Source organism: Phocoena sinus, chromosome 10, assembly GCF_008692025.1.
Source record: "Phocoena sinus isolate mPhoSin1 chromosome 10, mPhoSin1.pri, whole genome shotgun sequence".
Lineage (NCBI taxonomy): Eukaryota > Metazoa > Chordata > Mammalia > Artiodactyla > Phocoenidae > Phocoena > Phocoena sinus.
The window spans coordinates 60,220,070-60,240,538 of record NC_045772.1 but is presented as its reverse complement, the minus strand read 5'-3'; the positions used below and the strand labels follow the sequence as shown (position 1 = coordinate 60,240,538).

At 40.0% G+C, this 20,469-nt stretch overlaps 1 protein-coding gene across 1 annotated transcript; it reads right to left on the bottom strand.

Moving 5' to 3' along the window:
- Nucleotides 1–2,979: 2,979 nt before the first annotated feature.
- Nucleotides 2,980–18,251, bottom strand: GTSF1 (gametocyte specific factor 1). The gene is made up of 9 exons (XM_032646365.1): nt 18,200–18,251; nt 16,260–16,304; nt 10,979–11,079; nt 9,049–9,175; nt 8,524–8,607; nt 7,995–8,058; nt 6,060–6,154; nt 5,106–5,139; nt 2,980–3,078 (listed from the first exon to the last, which is right to left on the bottom strand). Exons 2-8 carry the CDS (start codon nt 16,273–16,275, stop codon nt 5,123–5,125), a joined length of 504 nt encoding a protein of 167 aa, XP_032502256.1. The 5' UTR covers nt 16,276–16,304; nt 18,200–18,251; the 3' UTR covers nt 2,980–3,078; nt 5,106–5,122.
- Nucleotides 18,252–20,469: the final 2,218 nt, after the last annotated feature.

Here is a 20,469-nt window from a genome sequence, read left to right as displayed (position 1 = left end):
GAATTGCTATGTCAAAGGCAAATAAATGCCCTGCTCATACACAGGTCTGCGTTTATCAGACTTCAGTATGGCTGGAATAGAAAGTCCGCTGAGATTGTTGGTACGAGGTAACCGGTTAATGTGTTTTCAGTGGCCTTTGAAGAGGCCATGACTGTACAGTAGGATGTGCGTATGTTCTGAACCTTAACAGTACCAGGACAACAGTGGTCAAAGAATGAGCATTCACTACAGTAATTTTTTCATGGAATTTCAGGAGTTTTCCTTATTCTACCCATTGAATTGGCACAAGAAAACAGATATTTCCTTAGAGGTATCTTCTTCCCAAGGCCAGTCTTGCTTCAATCAATTAAAATATAGCATACAGGGCTTCCCTGGTGGCGCAGTGGTTGAGAGTCCGCCTGCCAATGCAGGGAACGCGGGTTTGCGCCCTGGTCCGGGAAGATCCCACATGCCGCGGAGCGGCTAGGCCCATGAGCCTGCGCGTCCGGAGCCTGTGCTCCTCAACGGGAGAAGCCACAAGAGTGAGAGGCCTGCGTACCGCAAAAAAAAAAAAAAAAAAAAAAGAATATATATATATATAAATATATATATAAAAAATACAAATCACCTTTTTATAACCTGCCTCTTTAAAGATGGTAATAAGAAGTATAATGTCATCTCCTTGGTTTCTGTCTACTTTGGAGCTTAATATGAATTGTGAAAAGTACAACTAAAGGACTCTAAGAATGTCAGTATAGGTATTAAGAGACTAACACAAGCAGCTACTGTTCTCTCTCAACAATGAAAGGGTACTGCAGTGCACTATTTGAAACTGAATCCAAATACTCTCCTTGTTTAGCTCAGGTACAGCTACCAGGAGAGCTAAGCATCATTTATTCCCTACATTTGTTTATTCCTGGTAAGAACATTTGCAAATCACAGTGGCACTTCCAGAATACCTACAGAGAAAGGTAATCTTCCAGAAAGCAAATCCTCTCCTTGGGGTAGAGTGTGGAATCCCTGGATAAGATCAATATGCAGGATTCAAAGGCTCTCTAAGATAAGCTCAAAATTTTGAAACATGTCTGCATTTAACCTTTAACCGTAACACTTGACCTTAACTGAAATTAAGGTACAATATTCAAGTGTTTACCTTCCACTGTTCACATTCCAAAGGGAAGGTAGCCTCTGAAGAAGGTCTCAAAAATAAGTAAGCTTCTTCTCCCAACTACCAACTTCTGACAAGAGTTAAACAGTCACTTCTTTGTTCTAGTTTTTAGGAATGTCCAAAAATCTTCAGCAAACTAAATCCAGTCTAGTGAATCCTAGGCCCAATAAAAATCCGAAGCACTCTCTGAAAGCTCCTGGACAAGACAAATTGGCTGCTTTAATCATTGGTTTACTAAAGAACAACTGGGTTATCTATTTTGTGAGCTAACAAAATTAACATAGGCAGGCATTCTCCCATAGTGAGTGTTACACTCGCAAAGGTCAGATGTGTTGTGGTTAAGTTTTCGTAGTGGTGAGCAAAGAGGTGTCCTCCTAAAATAACATAAGGTTTTTCATGAATGACATGCTAGCCTTTCTTGCCCCTTTAGATATTTAAAAAACACAAAGTAACTATTTTCTATTTAATTCCTTTGTTGAGTTGTACTCAAGTAGCTAATTCTTTGCAATATGACTCATACCCCTTTTTCCTAAACTAGGAAGGAGCTCTGGGTTACAAGTGTAGTGTACACAGTTTGGGTTGTCATTACCCAAACGAAATCAAAAGTATTGTATTTTCTAGTTAAAACTATTTTTAAATAAAGTTAAATGTGAGTTGCTGATACTCAAACGTAAGTAACCAGAATTAGAATAATAATGGGTGTTTTTTTCCCCCTCCTCAATACATTATACCACCCACTCCAGAAGAAATGGTCTACTTATTCACTTATTCATACAGCTAGAAGAAGAAATACTATTGTACTAGGGCTTATCTTGAATCTGTTTTTAGAGATTGGAACTAAATAAACAGATAGCTCTGCTTCATTAAAGAGAGAATCCTGTTTTGTGTGAAACTTGTGGAAGAGGCATTCCACAAGAGCCCACTCCCCCTACAAACAATGCTCAACAGATCAGTTTTGGAATTATTGGTCAGTACGCTTCATCTGACTCCCTATCTATACCAGATCCCAAATCCTTTCCCATGCCAAATGGCTTTAAAACCAAACCACACCAAACCTGAAAAAAAACAACCAAACAAAAACCTGGTCTGGGAGGTTATGAAGTCTCCTTGTGAGGGTCAACAAGATGCTAGGATAGCCAGAGCCTTGAGTTCAGAAATCTAACTTATTATACACACGTCCCAGGGTAGTCAGCAGGGCCTTCACACATTTCAGCTTTGAAGCTTAATCAAATTTCACACACAGGTGAAAAGCCTATCTCTTCTCCACACATACATTGGTTCCTCCTCTCCATTCCAATCTTCACTCCTACGCAACCCACACCTGGTTTGACAGCTAGTACAATTTCTAGCTGGAATGTGGGAAAGAGAAAAGAAATAAAAGAAACCTACCCTAGGTTACAAATATTCAGGGAACAAGATGTCCTAAAGATTCTAAACAGGAATACGGTATATTTCTATATATAAATGCTATCAACATCAAAGACTCAATAAACAAATGCACTAATCAGAAAAGGTCCATTCCTATAAATGTTACAAGGAATTTGGTTCATGTGTGTCAGAGAACACAAATATATACACAGTTACTTTTTCCAACCCAAATTTCTTGCCTGCTTTAGCTGGATCCTTTAAGATAACTTTAAATGATTTTGTTTCATTAATGTAGAATGAGATATGAGTTCTGATCTTGGGGCTGCAGGTACTTAACCAAATTATCAAGCTATTTACAATGATGGTTTATTTGAAACAGTTCTTCTGAGCATGAGGGTTCTTTCTTGCATCAAATGAGTAAGGACTCAAAGGGGGGAGGAAAAGAAAGGTACTTGTCAGTTTGAAAGTCACAAACAATTTATCTTTCTATAATTAGATTAGGAGAAAAGAATGAAGAACCCACTGTAGCAGGAAGAAGCAAAGAGTCTTCTAGGGTCTGGCATCTGCAAGGAAATGAGAAAAAAAAAGAGTTCTTAGTTCCTATCAATGACAAAAGCATCAACTACATCTGAAAATGGGCCACACAACTACAGCCCAATTAGTCTCCTGGTCCGCTGGAAGAGTCTGTTGTTGCTAATGGCAGAACACCAAGTAATTTCTGACCCTTAGCTCTTTAGTATCACTAAGCACACAGAAACTTGTTAATTGAATTAAAAACATTCTATACAGAGATCAACGCACACTTGTTGTGTCAACTGTTTTCACGGGTGAGGAGAAAATCAGAATTGACCATCCAGGCAATTGACTTCTGCAGACAATTCTGGATTAATTCCAATTAACTTATATTGATCTTTTTCTCTTCTCATATACCCATCTACTCATTAATTCAATAATATTTTTGAGCTGTTACAATGTACATCAGGGGAACAAAAATTAACATGGTATCACCTGCTTTTGAGACACTTACCTAGTAAAAACTGGAGTTGTTGATAAAAACACAAATGGGATAAAGCATTTAAGTGCAAGGTGAACAAACCCTTTTCAGGCATGTGCATTAAAAAAAATTCTCCACGCACTCTTAAGTTTCTTAAGGGAATAAGTCATGTCTTACATTTTTTGTGTGTGTGTATCTATCCAAAGAAGAGAGTTCTGCAACAACAGGTATTCAAAAAATGATGCTTTATTTTTATTAAGGGGATAAGAAGGTCTTTGGCTGTTAAAGGATTCTTTTTTTGTTGTTGTTAAAGGATTCTTACCTATTTTTTTTTCCTTATTCCTCACGGGTTACATAGAAAAAGAAATTATCAGTGTGTAAGGAGTTTATTAGCAAAGAGTTAAGTTCCAAAGCAGAAAAATGTTTAGTCTTAAGTGATGGAGAGAAGTTTCTCCTAGGCTTTCACCATAGAGTAGCCATTTTTACTAGGTAACTATCCACACTCCATGAACACCAAGCATCTCATGCCGTGTGTCAGAGAAGGATTCAAAGTTCACCATTTACCCATGTCTGTGTATGCTTTCTTGACACACCCCAGTGCAGTTGTGTCTTTCCCTTCTGGGATCAAATCCAACTTTCTGGCTTCCAGATATATTCAATAATTTGATGTCAGAACCTACCAAGAAAAATGGCCAGTACCTACAAGCAACTGATAAATATTATTGTTCACAGCTAAGGGGTGTTTGCTTTTAGAATCTCTTTTCTGCTTCTTACCAGAAGAAACATCAGTTTTGGTACTAAAATGAACCCTAACTTGCAGAAGATCCATCTACTTCACTGTCCAGAGAAAGTAAATGGACTAGAAGGCAACAGGCCAATTACTCATTCATTCAATAAATATTCACTGAAGGCCTACTATGTGCAAGACAGTGGGGATTATCAACCCATTCCCAGCCCAACAATATTCCTTCTGCCAGAAGCAGTGTGGCTGACCAGCCTCAGCCAAGACAGCATTTGAAGCATCAAACCTGGCTCTGCTATGGGTACATAGGGTAACCTCAAAGAAAGGCTTCATCTGTGAAAACTAAAAGATTTTGGACTCTTTATATAGATTTTGTGAGGTTCTGCTAAATCAAATATTTAGATAAGATCAACAGTGAGAGACTCTTAGAGACCCAAAACTTTAAAGTTCTCATTCAAAAGAGTATGAATTTTTTGATGAGTATTAAACTATACTGCACAGGGGAAGAACTGCAGAGCAGTGAAGCACAGTTGTTTGATTAATCTCAGTCCATTAAAAAGGCACGATAGATCTAGAATGCAACTTTGATAAAAAAAAAGAAAAAGGAAAGAGGCAGTGCGCACTATTAGGGAAAGCAACTTGGCATGTAACAGAATTCTAATTTAACTAGTAAATGCCTATTCATTAGCATGTAAAGCCATAACAGAGGCTATATACTTAAAAACACAGGCACATACAAAGCTTTAATTTGGTACCATAATCTGAAAGAAAATTGGACCCAAATTGCTTTATGTCCAGTTAAATCTTGCTACCATCTGGAAAAAAAAATAGTGAAATAAAACTGGAATACTTACTTGAGATAGATACTCAGTTACTGTGCATTTCCATCTATGGAGTAGAAATATTTCAAAATAAATACGCCATGTCAATTGAAAATCACTCCATCCCCTATTCTTACTAAACACGAATGACTTATTCCTGCGGTATATGGAATTATAATATAAAAGGAGAAGAATTTAAAATTAGCAATTGGATTCCACTCAAGAGCATGGAAAAAGGAAATAGTCCTCTACCTATCAAGCCTTATGGCATATGATTTGATGATCTCATTTTTGGAGAAATGCAAGTATCCAAAGGGAAATGTTTTAAAGGGGATCCTCTAGCCATCTAAAAATTAGCTCAAACAGTAGCAAAAACTGAAATCAAGAGAATCTGAATTTGGGGGCAACATTAGGAAAAGAAAGTTTGTATTAAATAAAAATGACAGCATCTTGGGTGTACCATATGTGGGAATTTCTTTACTAGGGTGGTATGACATGAGTTTCATACCTGTTTACTCAGCATGGTCTCTGAAGCCTAGGAAAGACATCTGAATACCATTCTTATGGTGGTTCTTACGACTCATTACTTTCATTTTGTCTCTACCCATTACCTTTTAGGCCCCTGCAATCCAATTTCTAATCCCAATTCCCTATCAATATTATGCCTTGAAAATCAGGGATGATTTCCTCCTAGTCAAAATCAATAGCCTTTTTACTGGTCCCCAAATTTACCCATGGTATTCAAGGTCAGTGATCACCCCATCTTGAAAATATTCTTTATGCTTCTGTGATCTTGTCCTTTCCTGCTACTAACCAGGAGTAGGGGGAAGTGAGTAAGGTGCTTGGGGTGCAAAATTTAAGGAGGCACTCACTCTCAGGGTCATGTGGGTACTAGGTGTTCAGACTGAACATGTCCTTGAATAATCAAGACCAACTGTATTTAGCACAACAAACAGAGTAAAAGCATTTTGCCTCTATTTCACTTACTGTTTTTCCATGGCAGAACATATGGCAGAGACTTGGGAATACGCATGCCTGAAGCCAGGTTACTCTTATGTTCCATAACTATGTTGCTTGCGGGGCTGCAAAAAGAAAGATGAATTTGACTATATGTAATCTTCAGGCAGGCACACACAAGACAATCAAATGCGTTTTTTGTAATTTGGGGGAAAACAACAACCTACATTCTGAAATGTAAACACATTTCCATCAAAACATTCTCACAATGAGAACGATTACCAGCTTCTCTGGAAAGCTCACTCTTCTGTACAGGCATTAAGATGAGTCTAACCATTTTTATTTTCCAGAAATTGAGATAAACAGCAATGCCATCTACTGTTCAGTTGTATGACAGGCTCATGAACTCAACAGATAAAAGAGATAAAATAAAATGCCAAGACAACCAAACTAAAGGCAACAAATCTCAGAGAACTGAGATAAAATTAAAATTGTACCAATGGAATTCATCTTTAAGTTTTTCTATCTCAGTGCATACACAGACTAAGATACATTTATTATAACTAACTGACTTCTGGAGCTAAAAAATAAAAATTTATAAGTGTTCTATTTGAGGAAAAAAATGAAGTCTAGCATCTAATTCCTTCATTTTCTAATCCAGAAATATTCTCATTTGGGTTTGAAACATGATCTTTTTTTGCCACGCTGTGCAGCTTATGGGATCTTAGTTCCCCAACCAGGGATTGAACCTGTGCCCTCGTCAGTGAAAGCACGGAGTCCTAACCACTGGACTGCCAGGGAATCTTTTAAGGTTTGAAGATCAAATAGTAATGAAAAATCTTAAGAGGTTTAAATTAGATACAAAATCAGTGGGAAGAAGAGATGAGTTTTCTTTCCTACCCATTTGGTATTATGGATTGCCCAATCTCAAGTCAAGAACTTCTGGGCTTCCCTGGTGGCGCAGTGGTTAAAAATCCACCTGCCAATGCAGGGGACACAGGTTCGAGCCCTGGTCCAGGAAGATCCCACATGCCGCGGAGCAACTAAGCCCGTGCGCCACAGCTACTGAGCCTGAGCTCTAGAGCCCACAGCCACAACTACTGAGCCTGTGTGCCACAACTACTGAAGCCTGCGAGCCACAACTACTGAAGCCTGTGCGCCTAGAGCCTGTGCTCTGCAACAAGAGAAGCCATTGCAATGAGAAGCCCGTGCACCACAACGAAGAGTAGCTCCCGCTCGCTGCAACTAGAGAAAGCCTGCACACAGCAACGAAGACCCGACACAGCCAAAAATAATAAATAAATAAAATAAATTTATTAAAAAAATAGAACTTTTTTTTTTTTTTTTTTTTTTTTTTTTTTTGTGGTACGCAGGCCTCTCACTGTTGTGGCCAGTGAGAGCTGGCCGTTGCGGAGCTCAGCCTCCAGTCGCTCAGGCTCAGCGGCCATGGCTCACGGGCCCAGCCGCTCCGCGGCATGTGGGATCCTCCCAGACCAGGGCACGAACCCGTGTCCCCTGCATCGGCAGGCCGACTCTCAACCACTGCGCCACCAGGGAAGCCCAAAAAAAATAGAACTTTTAAGATTACTTTTTCCTTAGACACTAGTTACCCAGAGTAAAAATGATACATGTGGTATAGCTAGAGAATTTTTTCAAAGCATTAAAATAATGTGAACTTAGCAAAATCTCCAACTAAGACATAAGAATGGCTGGTGCCACTGTCTCCCTTACTAGACTATAAGCTAGTATTTTTGTGTTCCCGTGGTAATTAACACAAAGCATGTGACCTTTTTATGAATCAAGGAATAAATAAGGAAAAAACTCCACCAAAACTATATCTAGACTAAATTACCACCAAGTAACATCATCAAGGAAAGAGGTCAATACATGCTTTGGTGGCTTCTATTGGTAACAGAGCACTGTGATTCTGGGAGGAAGAGGTGGGAATGAGACCCTTTCATTTACCTGTTGTTGCCACAGTAGTTGGCTTCGCCCCAGACAAATGGGGTGCTGGTCTGTTCCCACAAATCTGCCAAAGGAAGCAAAACATGGTTTGTGGTACTACTAGGTAAAACACCAATTCATGCTAGTTGAATTTGTAAGGTGAGAAATAATAAACATAAGTTTAGAGAAGCAAGTAATAACTGACCAAGTACCCGGCCTAAGTGACAGAGTAGCAAGAATTTAATTGAAGGATATAAACACAAGTGACATAAATAATAATAAATGTGCCTAGTAGCAACCAAACACAGATGGTACAACACAATTTATGGAAAAAAACAGGTGTAAAGAAGTGCTTTTTCCAATCAAGAGGGATAGGCTGTTCCACGTGTCTGCACAGAGAGAAATATGTGCTTGTATTGGGGCCCAATAAAAATAACAAGTCATTCTGAACAACATGGTATGTTCATAAAAAAGGAAAATCTTCCTTCTGTCTAAAGCAAATGACTTGAGATTTTGACATTGTGAAGAAAAAGATGTAGAAGCATTTCACCTTTATCCCAGTCTTCATCGCAAGGAGGGCATTGCCATGTGCTCTCAGCCAGAGCCTCTTGTCCAAGGTTCCTGGTTTGGCTGACTGCAAGACAATAGAGATTCTGACTTAACAAGGGAACACTGCCAAGTTATTATGTTTAAAGGGGTTAGTGGCTTAAAAGGTTGCAGGGTCTTTGTTTCTGAAAAATGGATGGGATGAAAGCTAAACAGAGAGGTCTTATCCCCTTGCCAAGAGAAGACAAGAAAGAGAAGCAGAAACAAAGATGTTTGCCATATTTATGGTAATAAAAGAATTTTCATTTTTAGATGAATTATTAGCAAAATGAAATCAGGTTGTTCAGAAGAGAAAGCAGTCTGACGAACACAACCTGACAACCTTTTGCTGCTAAAATAAAAATCTCAAAGGCAGAAAACCATTGTTCTTCTGAAATGATGAAAGCCAAAATCAAGGTGATAACGTAGCATCATATAAATCTGAAGGGGCTAACCTCCAACACTGAAACATTTAGCTAGTCAGTCTTACCTACATCCTGCTCAATGCAGCTTTTGTCATCACAGCTTGAGATATGATGACTGATTTCAGCCCGAGGAACCTGATGGCGAGCATTGAAGGGACAAGTAGCCAGTTTGTTTGCGATGTCAGGATGATTCTGTGAAAAAAATTAAAGGGGTCCATCAATAAACTTGTGGCTTAACTTGGTAGGTAAACTCATAGTAGAACATTAAGAGGGAATTACTTATCACTCATATGGACCATAGAGACATTACCTCAGAATCATCAAAAGCTAAGCCTCTTTGTTATGATTATAAAGACTGACAACACAGATATTGGGGTTAAAGTGGCTTGTATGGAAGTAAGCAGTGAATTTCGGATGGGGTATTTGAAACATATCTTCACCCCGTTTACTTCTCAGTGTCACAAGATTCAAGCGGCACAGCCTGTAATGGTAGAGCTCTCTGGACATCTTTGAAAGCTGATATTCAGGACGAACAGCAACACTAAAACACACGTAGTCTGCATTGCAGTAGTGCCCCTGCTACTGCAGTACAATAGTGCAGGAAAACAGCTGTTGGAAGGGAGCTGCAGAAGAGGCAAACCCAATGATTTTTCAGATTAACACAGGAACGCTTACTTAAAGTAATGATGCCTGAAATGAGGCTCTGAACAATTTGACCTTTATTTCAGCTATTTCACTAAGGAAAATCCAAATGATAGAGAACTCTGCTGACCAAGTTCTTTAATACAAAACAAGAAAACAAAACAAAATGTTTAATATCACCCAAATCCTATGGTAAGTTTACCAGCAATTAAGAAATTTATTAGGAGAAGCAAAAGATATATCATAAATGATACTCAAAAAAGTAAAAATAATCTAAAGTGGGGAGAAGCGTGGAAAAATATAGGGAATGGAGAAAATTGTGAGGGCAGGTATCTCCATGATTTTTGTAAGGGATATCAGGCATTCGAATGCAAAGGTTTTATAGCTGAAGATTAAGAGCATTAGAATAGGGGAGTTATGACAATGTCTTCTTACCACTTGGACCCCTTTCCCAACCTTTATCCTTGGAACATTTTTGAGAGCCTAGGGGAGGAAGTTGTGGTAGTATTTGCTAGTCCATATTGCCCAGGTTCAACCTTAAGGAATCCTTGCTCTAGAGATTAAAAGGAGCTGAGAAATAATCAACAATGGCATTATAATCATGTCTCCAGGACTGCAAGAGAAACATCCTTTGAAGAATGTTAATGCATACTTGAATTGTATGCAGGTTTAGATTAAATACTAAAATTGTTTTCCAAGCATAAATCCTGGCAGAACTTTGGCCTCTGTATCTGACATCTATATTCTAACAATCCTTTCAAACTGCCTCAATTAATATATCAGCATTAAACTAGCTTACATCAGCTAAGTCTACCAAAGGGTGACCAGAGGAAAAAAAAATCTTTGAGCTGGTTTTTTTTCCCCCAAAGATGCTTACTGTTGAAACTTGGAGAAAGTTATTTTTAGGAATGATCTTTTCTTGGGTTAACCTCTAGCTGTTCAACTTCTCTAAAATTTCTAAACAAACAAACAAACAAACAAATCAGAAATAAGTGTATTACAATACTCAATCCTTATCAGGACAATGAACACATCAAATTCACAAGGCAAGAGGGATTTCTCACTGCTAGCGAAAATTAGTGTTTCCTCTGTTTTACAAAGGCTGCGAAGATTCTAGAGAAGCTGTTTATGAAAGGTGCTCTGTCACTAGTGGGGGGAAAACCAAAACAAGAAAAAACTTACATATCCAAGAAATAAACAAATTCTTTTCTATAAATATTGGTATTTAACCCAAAGCAATTCTGGCATTCAGTTAAAATATTTATGCTAAAATTATTTGATATTTACAAAATTTGGCTTTTAAAAAGAACTCAGGAGGGCATCACAGGGCAAATTAAGAAAATAATACCCTACCTTTCTGCACTTGATAAGATGATAAGGAAACCTGCAGGCCCTGATCTGGTGGTTTTTATCATAGGGGCATTGTAACAGCTTTTCAGGGTCCAGGGTATCGACTGAAAGAGAGAAAAATAGGGTAAGTATAAAGCTTAACAGGCCCTTGTAAAACTTCAGCATCCCCGGCACACTGGATTTTTTCAACAGAATCTGTAAGAGTTCAATAACACAGCCTAACGACAGCTTGGAAATTTTTTTTAAAAGGGTGACTAAACATCTGAAAATAAAAATGTAACTTGAGAAGATAAAACTGCGTTATCGGGCTTCCCTGGTGGCACAGTGGTTGAGGGTCCGCCTGCCGATGCAGGGGACACAGGTTCGTGCCCCGGTCCGGGAAGATCCCACATGCCGTGGAGCGGCTGGGCCCGTGAGCCATGGCCACTGAGCCTGCGCGTCCGGAGCCTGTGCTCCGCAACGGGAGAGGCCACAACGGTGAGAGGCCCGCGTACCACAAAAAAAAAAAAAAAAAAAAACTGCGTTATCATAGAATCTTCATTAAGTCCAGCAAAACCAGCAGTCATGGGGTGGGGTCTTGGTTCAGATTTGGTTGTACATGAATATTGTTGTTTTCATTGTTGGTTACCCTTATTGTAAACAAAAAATTAAATGAAACATCTTTTCCTTTTCTAAAAGTGCTAATTCAGTGTCATAGGACTTGCGTGGTGGCGCAGTGGTTAAGAGTCTATCTGCCGGTGCAGAAGACACGGGTGCGAGCCCTGGTCTGGGAAGATCCCACGTGCCGCAGAGCAACTAAGCCTGTGCACCACAACTACCGAACCTGCGCTCTAGAGCCCGCGAGCCACAACTACTGAGCCTGCATGCCAAAACTACTGAAGCCCACGTGCTCTAGGGCCTGTGTGCCGCAACTACTGAGCCTGTGTGCTGCAATTACTGAAGCCCGTGTGCCTAGAGTCTGTGCTCCGCAACGAGAAGCCACCGCAATGAGAAGCCCGCGCACCACAACAAAGAGTAGCCCCCGCTTGCCACAACTAGAGAAAGCCCATGCGCAGCAACGAAGACCCAACGCAGCCAAAAAGAAAAAAAAGTGCTAATTCAGGGTCATTCTTATCTCTAGCTAGTTCAACCAGAGCTTCCCAGCCAGTATGTTGAAGGTTGGAATGGACAGTGTACTGATACACTGCCGTGTGGGTCTATTGCATGCGTGTCTCCTATTCCCCAACCAGTCCTAGGGTAAGTTGAGGGTAGTTAATCCCCTACACTAGCATCCCTATTTACTAGTATGCTATGACATGAAAAAAGTTGGTAAGCATTGCTCTATATGTGTTATACGTTCTATGGAAGCTTGAGAAATATTCATTGATAGATTTCTTTTTCGTCTGTCTGCTTTAATGTACTTCTATAAGTAGTTCCTGATCTTGGTTAATCTAGTTACCTCTCAAATGAAACCAATACCTTTACCAGATCGGTGGTTTTACTTTTCATATTTTGGAACATAATGAAAGACAGAGAATTCTTTAACCTAGTGATTATCAAACTGGCCACATAAAGAAGTAGAATAATCTGCAAAAAGAGAACCTGCAGTTATTAAGACAACTGCGGATACCTTAACGGGGCTGCTGTGTGAAAGAAAGCCCCTAACCTATATCATGCTATTTAAAAGTACCCTTAGAAGACTATACTTTTAGGGACCATTTCAATAGTTTGAACAGAAACTAGAGAAGTTTCTCTGAACGTGTACAACTATCCTTATGTTCTGCAAAATGTCCAGGCTGAGCCCCAAATTTTAAGAAGCCTGGTTAAAGAAGGGAAATTAAATGGTTAAGCACATTCTGAATATATTATGAGGACAAGAGGCAACCTAATAAAATGCTGTTGCCACCACTGAAGGCAATAATAAAAGTGAAATAAGATAAACAATTCACATTTGATAAGAAGCTTATAAACCAGGAGACTGCTATGAAAACCAGAAGCTAGTGGGGAACTGAAACAGACAGCTTCACTGGAAGAGTGGTAAACATGGGATAAATTGCTAACCATGATCGTGATGCAAATGAGCCAGAAAGGTGACTTGAAGGACAGAATGAATAGGAACGAAAAGTCTTAAAGGACAAGCAGGCTTATTATGCCAGCCAGGCTCATCCTGACCAGCAATCTTTTCATATTTCTGAAGCTTCAGGACACCCGGGAAGAGTGTACAGATGAAATTCTTGTTAGTTTTCCTTCATTTAATCCATTCCATCACTAGCAAATGATACACCATGTCAACAGCTAACAGAGACTGGACATACTTTATGATTCATATACATTTTACTGCCCATACAGTGGTATTCATCAGAGTTGATAATGATAGCTTCCTACCAAAATGCTTTACTTTTCGGTCTCTGATAACTTAGGTCAGCTCTAAACTGTTTTGCGGTTTTTTTTTGTTTTTTTTTTTTTGCGGTATGCGGGCCTCTCACTGTTGTGGCCTCTCCCGTTGCAGAGCACAGGCTCCGGACGCGCAGGCTCAGCGGCCATGGCTCACGGGCCCAGCCGCTCCGCGGCATGTGGGATCTTCCCGGACCGGGGCACGAACCCGTGTCCCCTGCATCGGCAGGCGGACTCTCAACCACTGCGCCACCAGGGAAGCCCTAAACTGGTTTTTCAGATTAAAATTTTTTAAATTTTATTTTTAATGGTAATAAGATACACATAACATAAAATTTATCACCTTAACCATTTTAAAGTGTACAGTTCAGTGGTGTTAAGTATATTTACATTGTTGCAACCAACCTCCAGAAATTTTCATCTTGCGAAACTGAAACTCTATACCCATTAAATAACTCCCATTTCCACCCTGGCAACCATTATTCTACTTTTTGTTTCTATGAGTTTCACTATTCTAGATACTTCATATATGTGAAATCATATGGCATTTGTCTTTTTGTGACTGATCTGTTTCACTTCCCACAATGTCCTCAAAGTTCATCCAGAGTATAGCCTGTGACAAGATTTCCTGTACCTACTTTGCTATTTGCTTTCTTTTAACATACCTTTGAACTACTTCTATGTCAGTATGTTAAGAAATGTTTCACTGCTGCATACGGATGTACCATAGATTCTTAATCAGTTCCCTTACGGATAGACATTTAAGTTGTTTCCAGTTTTTTACTCTTATATACAATGCTGTGACTAGCAATATAACATATACTTCTTTGTGCATTGTACGAGTATTTCCCTTGGGCAGATACCTAAGAGTGCTACACGAAGTATATACGCATTTAAAGTTGTAATGAATACTATCGAACTGCTCAGCAAAAATCTTGAGTGGCTTTCTGGGAATATAACTTAATTTGGAAAACAAAGCAGGCCCTGTGGACAACCTTCCTCCAAGAACGTAGACTCAGATGCTCCTCACACTTGCATAGAGCCCAGAACCCATGGTGAGAAATGGAGGAAACTTCACAGAAATAAGGAACTAGACTTGATGAGAGTATCATCAGCTAAGAGGTACTGCCCAAAGACAGAAGCTGGAGATCTTCAGGAATCTATCAGATTAACGTTAGAGTTTTAGGTCACTTTGGGAAAAAGGTCAAACATATTCTAAAGCACTGATTCTCACTTTAACATGATTCCCGGTGTTAAATCACTTGGGGACTGTGTTAAAATACAGATTCTGATTCAGCAGGTTTGAGATGAGGCCTGAGATTGTGCATTTCTAACCTACTTCCAGGTGATAGTTTTCTTTTTTTTAAGTCTTAAAACAATGAAGCTTTATTAAGAAAGACAGATAAAGAAATGCTATAGACTTAAAGGAGTTGATTCTTCACAAGACAACTTATTTATTAGACTTAATCACAAAACTTAAATAAAATTGTAAACATACAGCAAAATTCACCATTTCCTTCTTTCTTTAACAAACATCTACTGATTATCACTACGTAAAAAAGTCTGTTATGTAGCAATACAGTAATTAAAAGAACCAGGTGATATTTTTCTAAGAAAAAAAAATCACCACTGACAAAAGTAATAAATAGAGATATAAAGGGGAGATGTTGCTTTCTAATTTAATAGAGTAGTAAGCTTCCAAGAATAAATAAATATAAATCTCTCATATCTATCTCACATGGAAATCTCAGATTTTAATTAACACATTTTTAGAAAAATTAAGGGGGTGAAGGAGGAAGCCCTAAGGAAGATCAAGGAGAATCAGATCCATTCTTCTCAAAGTATGGTCCTCAGATTAGCATCATCACCTGGGAGCATGTTAGAAATGCCAATTCTTGGGTCCCAGACCTTCTGAATCAAGAAGGGGTGGGGTCCAGCAACCTGTGTTTTAACAAGCCTCCCAGGTGATTCTGCTGCATGCTAAAGTTTAAGAATTTCTATTGTAGATATTTAATAAAGATTGTTTCCATGTAGTTTCTACATGTTGGTGATAAAGATTCTATTGGACTCTTCCTTGAAGGTAGAATGGGACTAAAATACCCTTTAGTTAGAACTTATTAATTATAGAGATTCTGAACAAGACAGAAAGTAGCAAACAAAGGAGGCCTTGTTGACGAGTTATATCCACTCAGATGTTCCTCAAACTTGGTCAGGGTCTAGAAACCATAGTGCTTTGTAGTAGCAAGTAGGGCACTACATATAAACAACATATAAGACTCTGGTTCTGACTCTGTCCCCAACTACCTATGTAACTTTAAGGCAAATCAATTAATCTAGGTTCTGTTTTCTCAGTTGTAAAATTCGAATGTTGAATGAAATGATTTTTCAGGTCTCTTTTGGTGCTACACTTGTATGATCCTAGGTCTCCTGGCTCCCATTTGATTTGTTGGGCCATCTAGATTCCTGGATCACTTGAGAAACAAGAATCCTCCCTAGGATTTCTTTAAGTCTAAAAACTCAGTGTACATCCACATTATGTATATCATATTATCCCACAAAATAGAAAGAAACCAGTTAGTTAATGACTATCCCTGTGTCATTAACAGGAGAAACTGAAGTCCTGAGGAATGAAAATGCTTCATTTAATAAAAATATAGTTTAACACAGGTGTCCCAACCACAGCTTTCTCAAAGCTTGACGACTTCTCATACTTCTTTATTTAAATTTCAAGTGTCATATTTCAAATTCGGACATTTCTCTACATTACTAAAACAGTCTCTGGGGAGACATTTTCTTCTCAGCCGTCTAGTGAGAAGAGTGAATCTTTCCCAACACAGTAAAAGTCTTGTCAGACAGAAAACTACATGTAAGTAATTTAACTTATTTTCTAAAAGCAAAAAGAAGTACGTACTGTAAGTTTCTTCCATCTTGGAAATGAAGGAGCCAAATCCAAGTGCTGGTGGCGGGGGGAAAAAAAGCAGTGGATCAGGGAATCAGAAATGAAATGTATCAAAAGTAGCCCTAAGAAGTAGAGTCAAACTTGGATTCAAACTAGAATTGAAGTCACCCAAGTTCAATATAAAAAACCCTTATAGCACCTCCCTCCCCCTCAATAAGTTTCTCCCCTTGAAGGCATTCTTTACTACTTTGAACCATTTTAACATCATTTGCCCAATTCACACTCTTGGAATAAATTCTAGGGTTCACAGTTAAGAAAAACCAAATATGACTACTAACTTAAACTGTATTCAGGTGATAAGATGTCAGTCTATTTTAAGTGCCATTACAACACCCTGTCACTGTTTACCATCTATTAGGGTTTGATGCTATTTAACGTTAGAGGGGGCAAGTCAAGCCCACAAGAATACTATTATTTAAACTTCAGGATAAACAAAGGAAAAGGGTACTATGTTAAAGCTCTCCTCTCAAGTCGTCAAAAATACAGGATGGGCAGGCTGCCAGTCTTGCTTCTCCCCCAGGGACCTGGGGATGCTGGAAGCCTGTGTCAGACTATACACTCAATCCATCCAATATGTCCAGAGACATTCTAGTTTACTACTTCTATGACTTTTCTTAAACATGATTAGGAAGTACCATACTTTTTCCAGTGATGCTTTACCCCCTCCCCAAATCTCCTATGCTAAAATGGATAGACTTGGTTATTTAAATCTCTCCAGTTAATACTCATTCCCTCTATGCATTGAGGAAAAACTTCTGAATGTTAGGACTCGAGAACTGTCCATTTTATAGTTGACAGTCATAAAAGAACAAGTCTGTAACAGAAATGTGGAAGATTAAAAGACAAATTTTTTTTGTTTCAGTCCTCTTCCACCTGAGATTCCCCCCTATTGAGCTCTGTGATTAAATAAACTTATCATTATAGAAAAGACTAAATTTATATAAAACCATCTCCATAGGAAACTTCTGAAAATTGGCTAGGTTTACATCTATTGCCTCTAGAGCCAGCTCTCCTTTGCCACCTCATACAATTCCACACCCCTTCCCTCCATTCTATGACATAAGCAGCCTTGGAACCTATGATAGGAAATACAAGTGATCAGCTGGAACTCCTTCAGTAATTTGCTGCAGAGCTCATTTGTAAATGACAATCATTGGTGAAACTGTCATAAAAAATATTTTTCATGTCTGGATTAAGAAATTCTGACATTCCTTTTGACATGTTACACAGTTACTTTATACTTTTTCAACAACAAAAAAAGAGAATTGGAAGAAAGAATCAAGCACTATGTTCCTTGATTTTAAGTCATTTAAAGGAGCGATCAGTGCCAGATTCAGCAACTTGTAGGGAGCCACCCTATCCTTTGGGGGCAAAAAGACTAAATTACACAATATTAAGGACACTGGAATCTATAGCCTCATCATTCAGCCCTGTCCATCTAAGTATCTTCCGTATTAAACTGTTAACAAGTGAGTCTTACGTTTTCCCTAGTACTAGACAGCGGTGTAATGGACAAATGACACTCAACAGTCAGGCTTGGGGGCTGGTTGCAGCCTGAAGCAACTGGTTACACTCTTAACCGAGCTGGGGTCTCGGTAAAACCATCATTTTTCTTCCTTTAAACAAAACAGAGTCGATTTAAACAATGGGACTAAATAAGAGAAGGTGGGGAAGATGGTTAACTTAAAAGAATGGAGACACAGGAGCTAGGGAGGACCTCGAGGGGACGAAGCAGCGGCGGCACCACAGGTTGCCAAAACAGCCGCGCTGAGAACCCACGAGGCCGAAAGCTCTGGGCAGAAAAGGGAAGATCCTAGAAGGTGAAGGTATCCCAGCCCACTAAAGGTGAGGTCTTTGGAGGCCCCAAGCCGGGGCCCGCGCGTCATTCCTACCTCGGCCGAGTCTCACTCCCACTCACACTCGCCTTCACCCCACACCCGCGCCCAGCAACGCTCACTTCCGGCCCCTGACGTTAGGGGGTGGGGGTGGGGCCCCCACTTCCGGTGACGGAGGCTGGACTCTGACCGAGCGAGGCGCGGGGTGTGCCGAGGGCCTCTTCGGCTCTCCCACCCCTGCCCCCCCACCTCGGGCTGTCGTCCTCTGGCCCCCGGAATGACCGTGACCTTGCGTGGGTGGAACTCGCGCTGCCCTGCCGGGCTCTGGGGTGGCCATCTTAGAAAGGAGAACGAGTGCTGAGACATGGGCGCTCGAGAAGGGGCGGGACTCATTAGGGGTCCATCGATGGGTACTGGTGAGAACGAAGCCTTGTTTGTGGAAGTTGTCCAGAGAGAAAGATAATTTAGATTTTGACTGGAAGGAAGAGGAAAATTGAAAAGGAGATAAGCAGACAAAACAGGCGCCTCTCCCACCCACCCCAACCCCGCAAAGCGAATCACCAAGGACGGGAATCTAGTTGTTTTTGTTTAGCACGCATTGTAGGCAGAATTTCAAAATTCAAAAGTTGATAATGGTTTATCTGAGAATGCGTGGTGGGATGGATGCCCTAGTCAGATTAAAGCGAGTTTTAGAGTTGAGGAGAGAGCTCGAGGTAAAAAGGGCTAGAAAGTTATAATTTGATAGTGGAAAACGAAACATATATTGTGAGCCTTTGTTCTGGAAAATGTGATACCCCCCCCAAAAAAAAAAAAAAAAAACAGGTGCAAGCGGTGGCTCTTGTCTCCAAGGTGCTAGGAAAATAGGCCCCAAAGTGAAAGGTTAAATGGTAGTGTAACATGCCAAAAAAGTTGTTGAGACTGTAAATTCATATTAGGAGGAAATCAGTGGGGCCCAGAGTCACCTGGGGAAGGCTTTGAGAAAAAGGACATGTGACCTTTGAAGATTAGACAGAAAAAAGGAAGAGATTGACACTACAGGTAGATCTGGTAATAATAGTTTTCAAAACCAAGAAGTAAAAGATGTGATATGACAAATTTTTGTATTGCTCAAGGTAGGCAGTCTGGGAGCTCAGTCTGGGTGCTGAAATATTGGGGGTTTTAGAACATTTCAGTGGTTTCTGGAGCCTAAATATGATTTAGGAGAACTTATCCTGACAGCATGAACGTAATGTGGCTTCAGTGAAAATGGTCGTGGGACATTTTATCTTTACATGAATAATATGTAAACATCGTTATCGGGTTTTTTTGGTTTTTTTTTTGTCCGCACCACGCGGCTTGCAGGATCTTAGTTTCCTGTCCCGGGATGGAACCCAAGCACCCTGCACTGGAAACACGGAGTCTTGACCACTGGACCGCCAGGGAAGTCCTGTTTTTTGTTTAATTATCATCCCTTGGGCTGAATAGAGTGTGCTTCACAGGCTTTGGTTCATATTAAGACCCTAAAAAGAAATGTGTTGATGCAAGCAGAGTCCGAGCCTGCTTGTTGCAGGCTACTGTTTTTTTTTGTTGTTGTTAACAAATTTATTTATTTATTTTTGGCTGCATTGGGTCTTAATTGCCGCACGCGGGCTTTAGTTGCGTCAAGCGGGGGATACTCTTCGTTGCAGTGCGTGGCCTTCATTATTGTGGTGGCTTCTCTTGTTGTGGAGCACGGGCTCTAGGCACGCGGGTTTCAGTAGTTGTGGCACGTGAGCTCTAGAGTACAGGCTCAGTAGTTGTGGCGCACAGGCTTAGTTACTCCGCGGCATGTGGGATCTTCCCAGATCAGGGCTCAAACCCACGTCCCCGGCATTGGCAGGCGGATTGCTAACCACTGCGCCACCAGGGAAGCCCGGCTACTGGTTCTTAATCTTGCCTGCACATTAGAATCATCTGGGGAGCTTATAAAACATATTGTGCCATGTTCCCCTCCCAGACCAATTAAAGGGTTGGGCATAGTTATTTTAAAAAATCTACCCAGATGATCTAATGTGCAGTCAGGGTTGAGAACCACTGACCTAGGCACTGTTTTGAACTTACAAAAGCTATTCTTCACCTGGGTGGCCTAGATGATTCCTGTGAAGGAGGAGCAAGCTGTTAAAGTGCTTCTTGAAAGATGATTGCTAAGAATGAAAGCTTCCTTACAAGCTTAGCACAAAGCATTTTAGGAAAAGCTGCTGTTTTGGCAAATCAGTTTCAGATTGTTAGGAGTATGTTAACGTAATCTTTACGAAATCCTAAACCTTAAACCTCTGGATTTATCACAACATTATTCATGCAGAATTAGT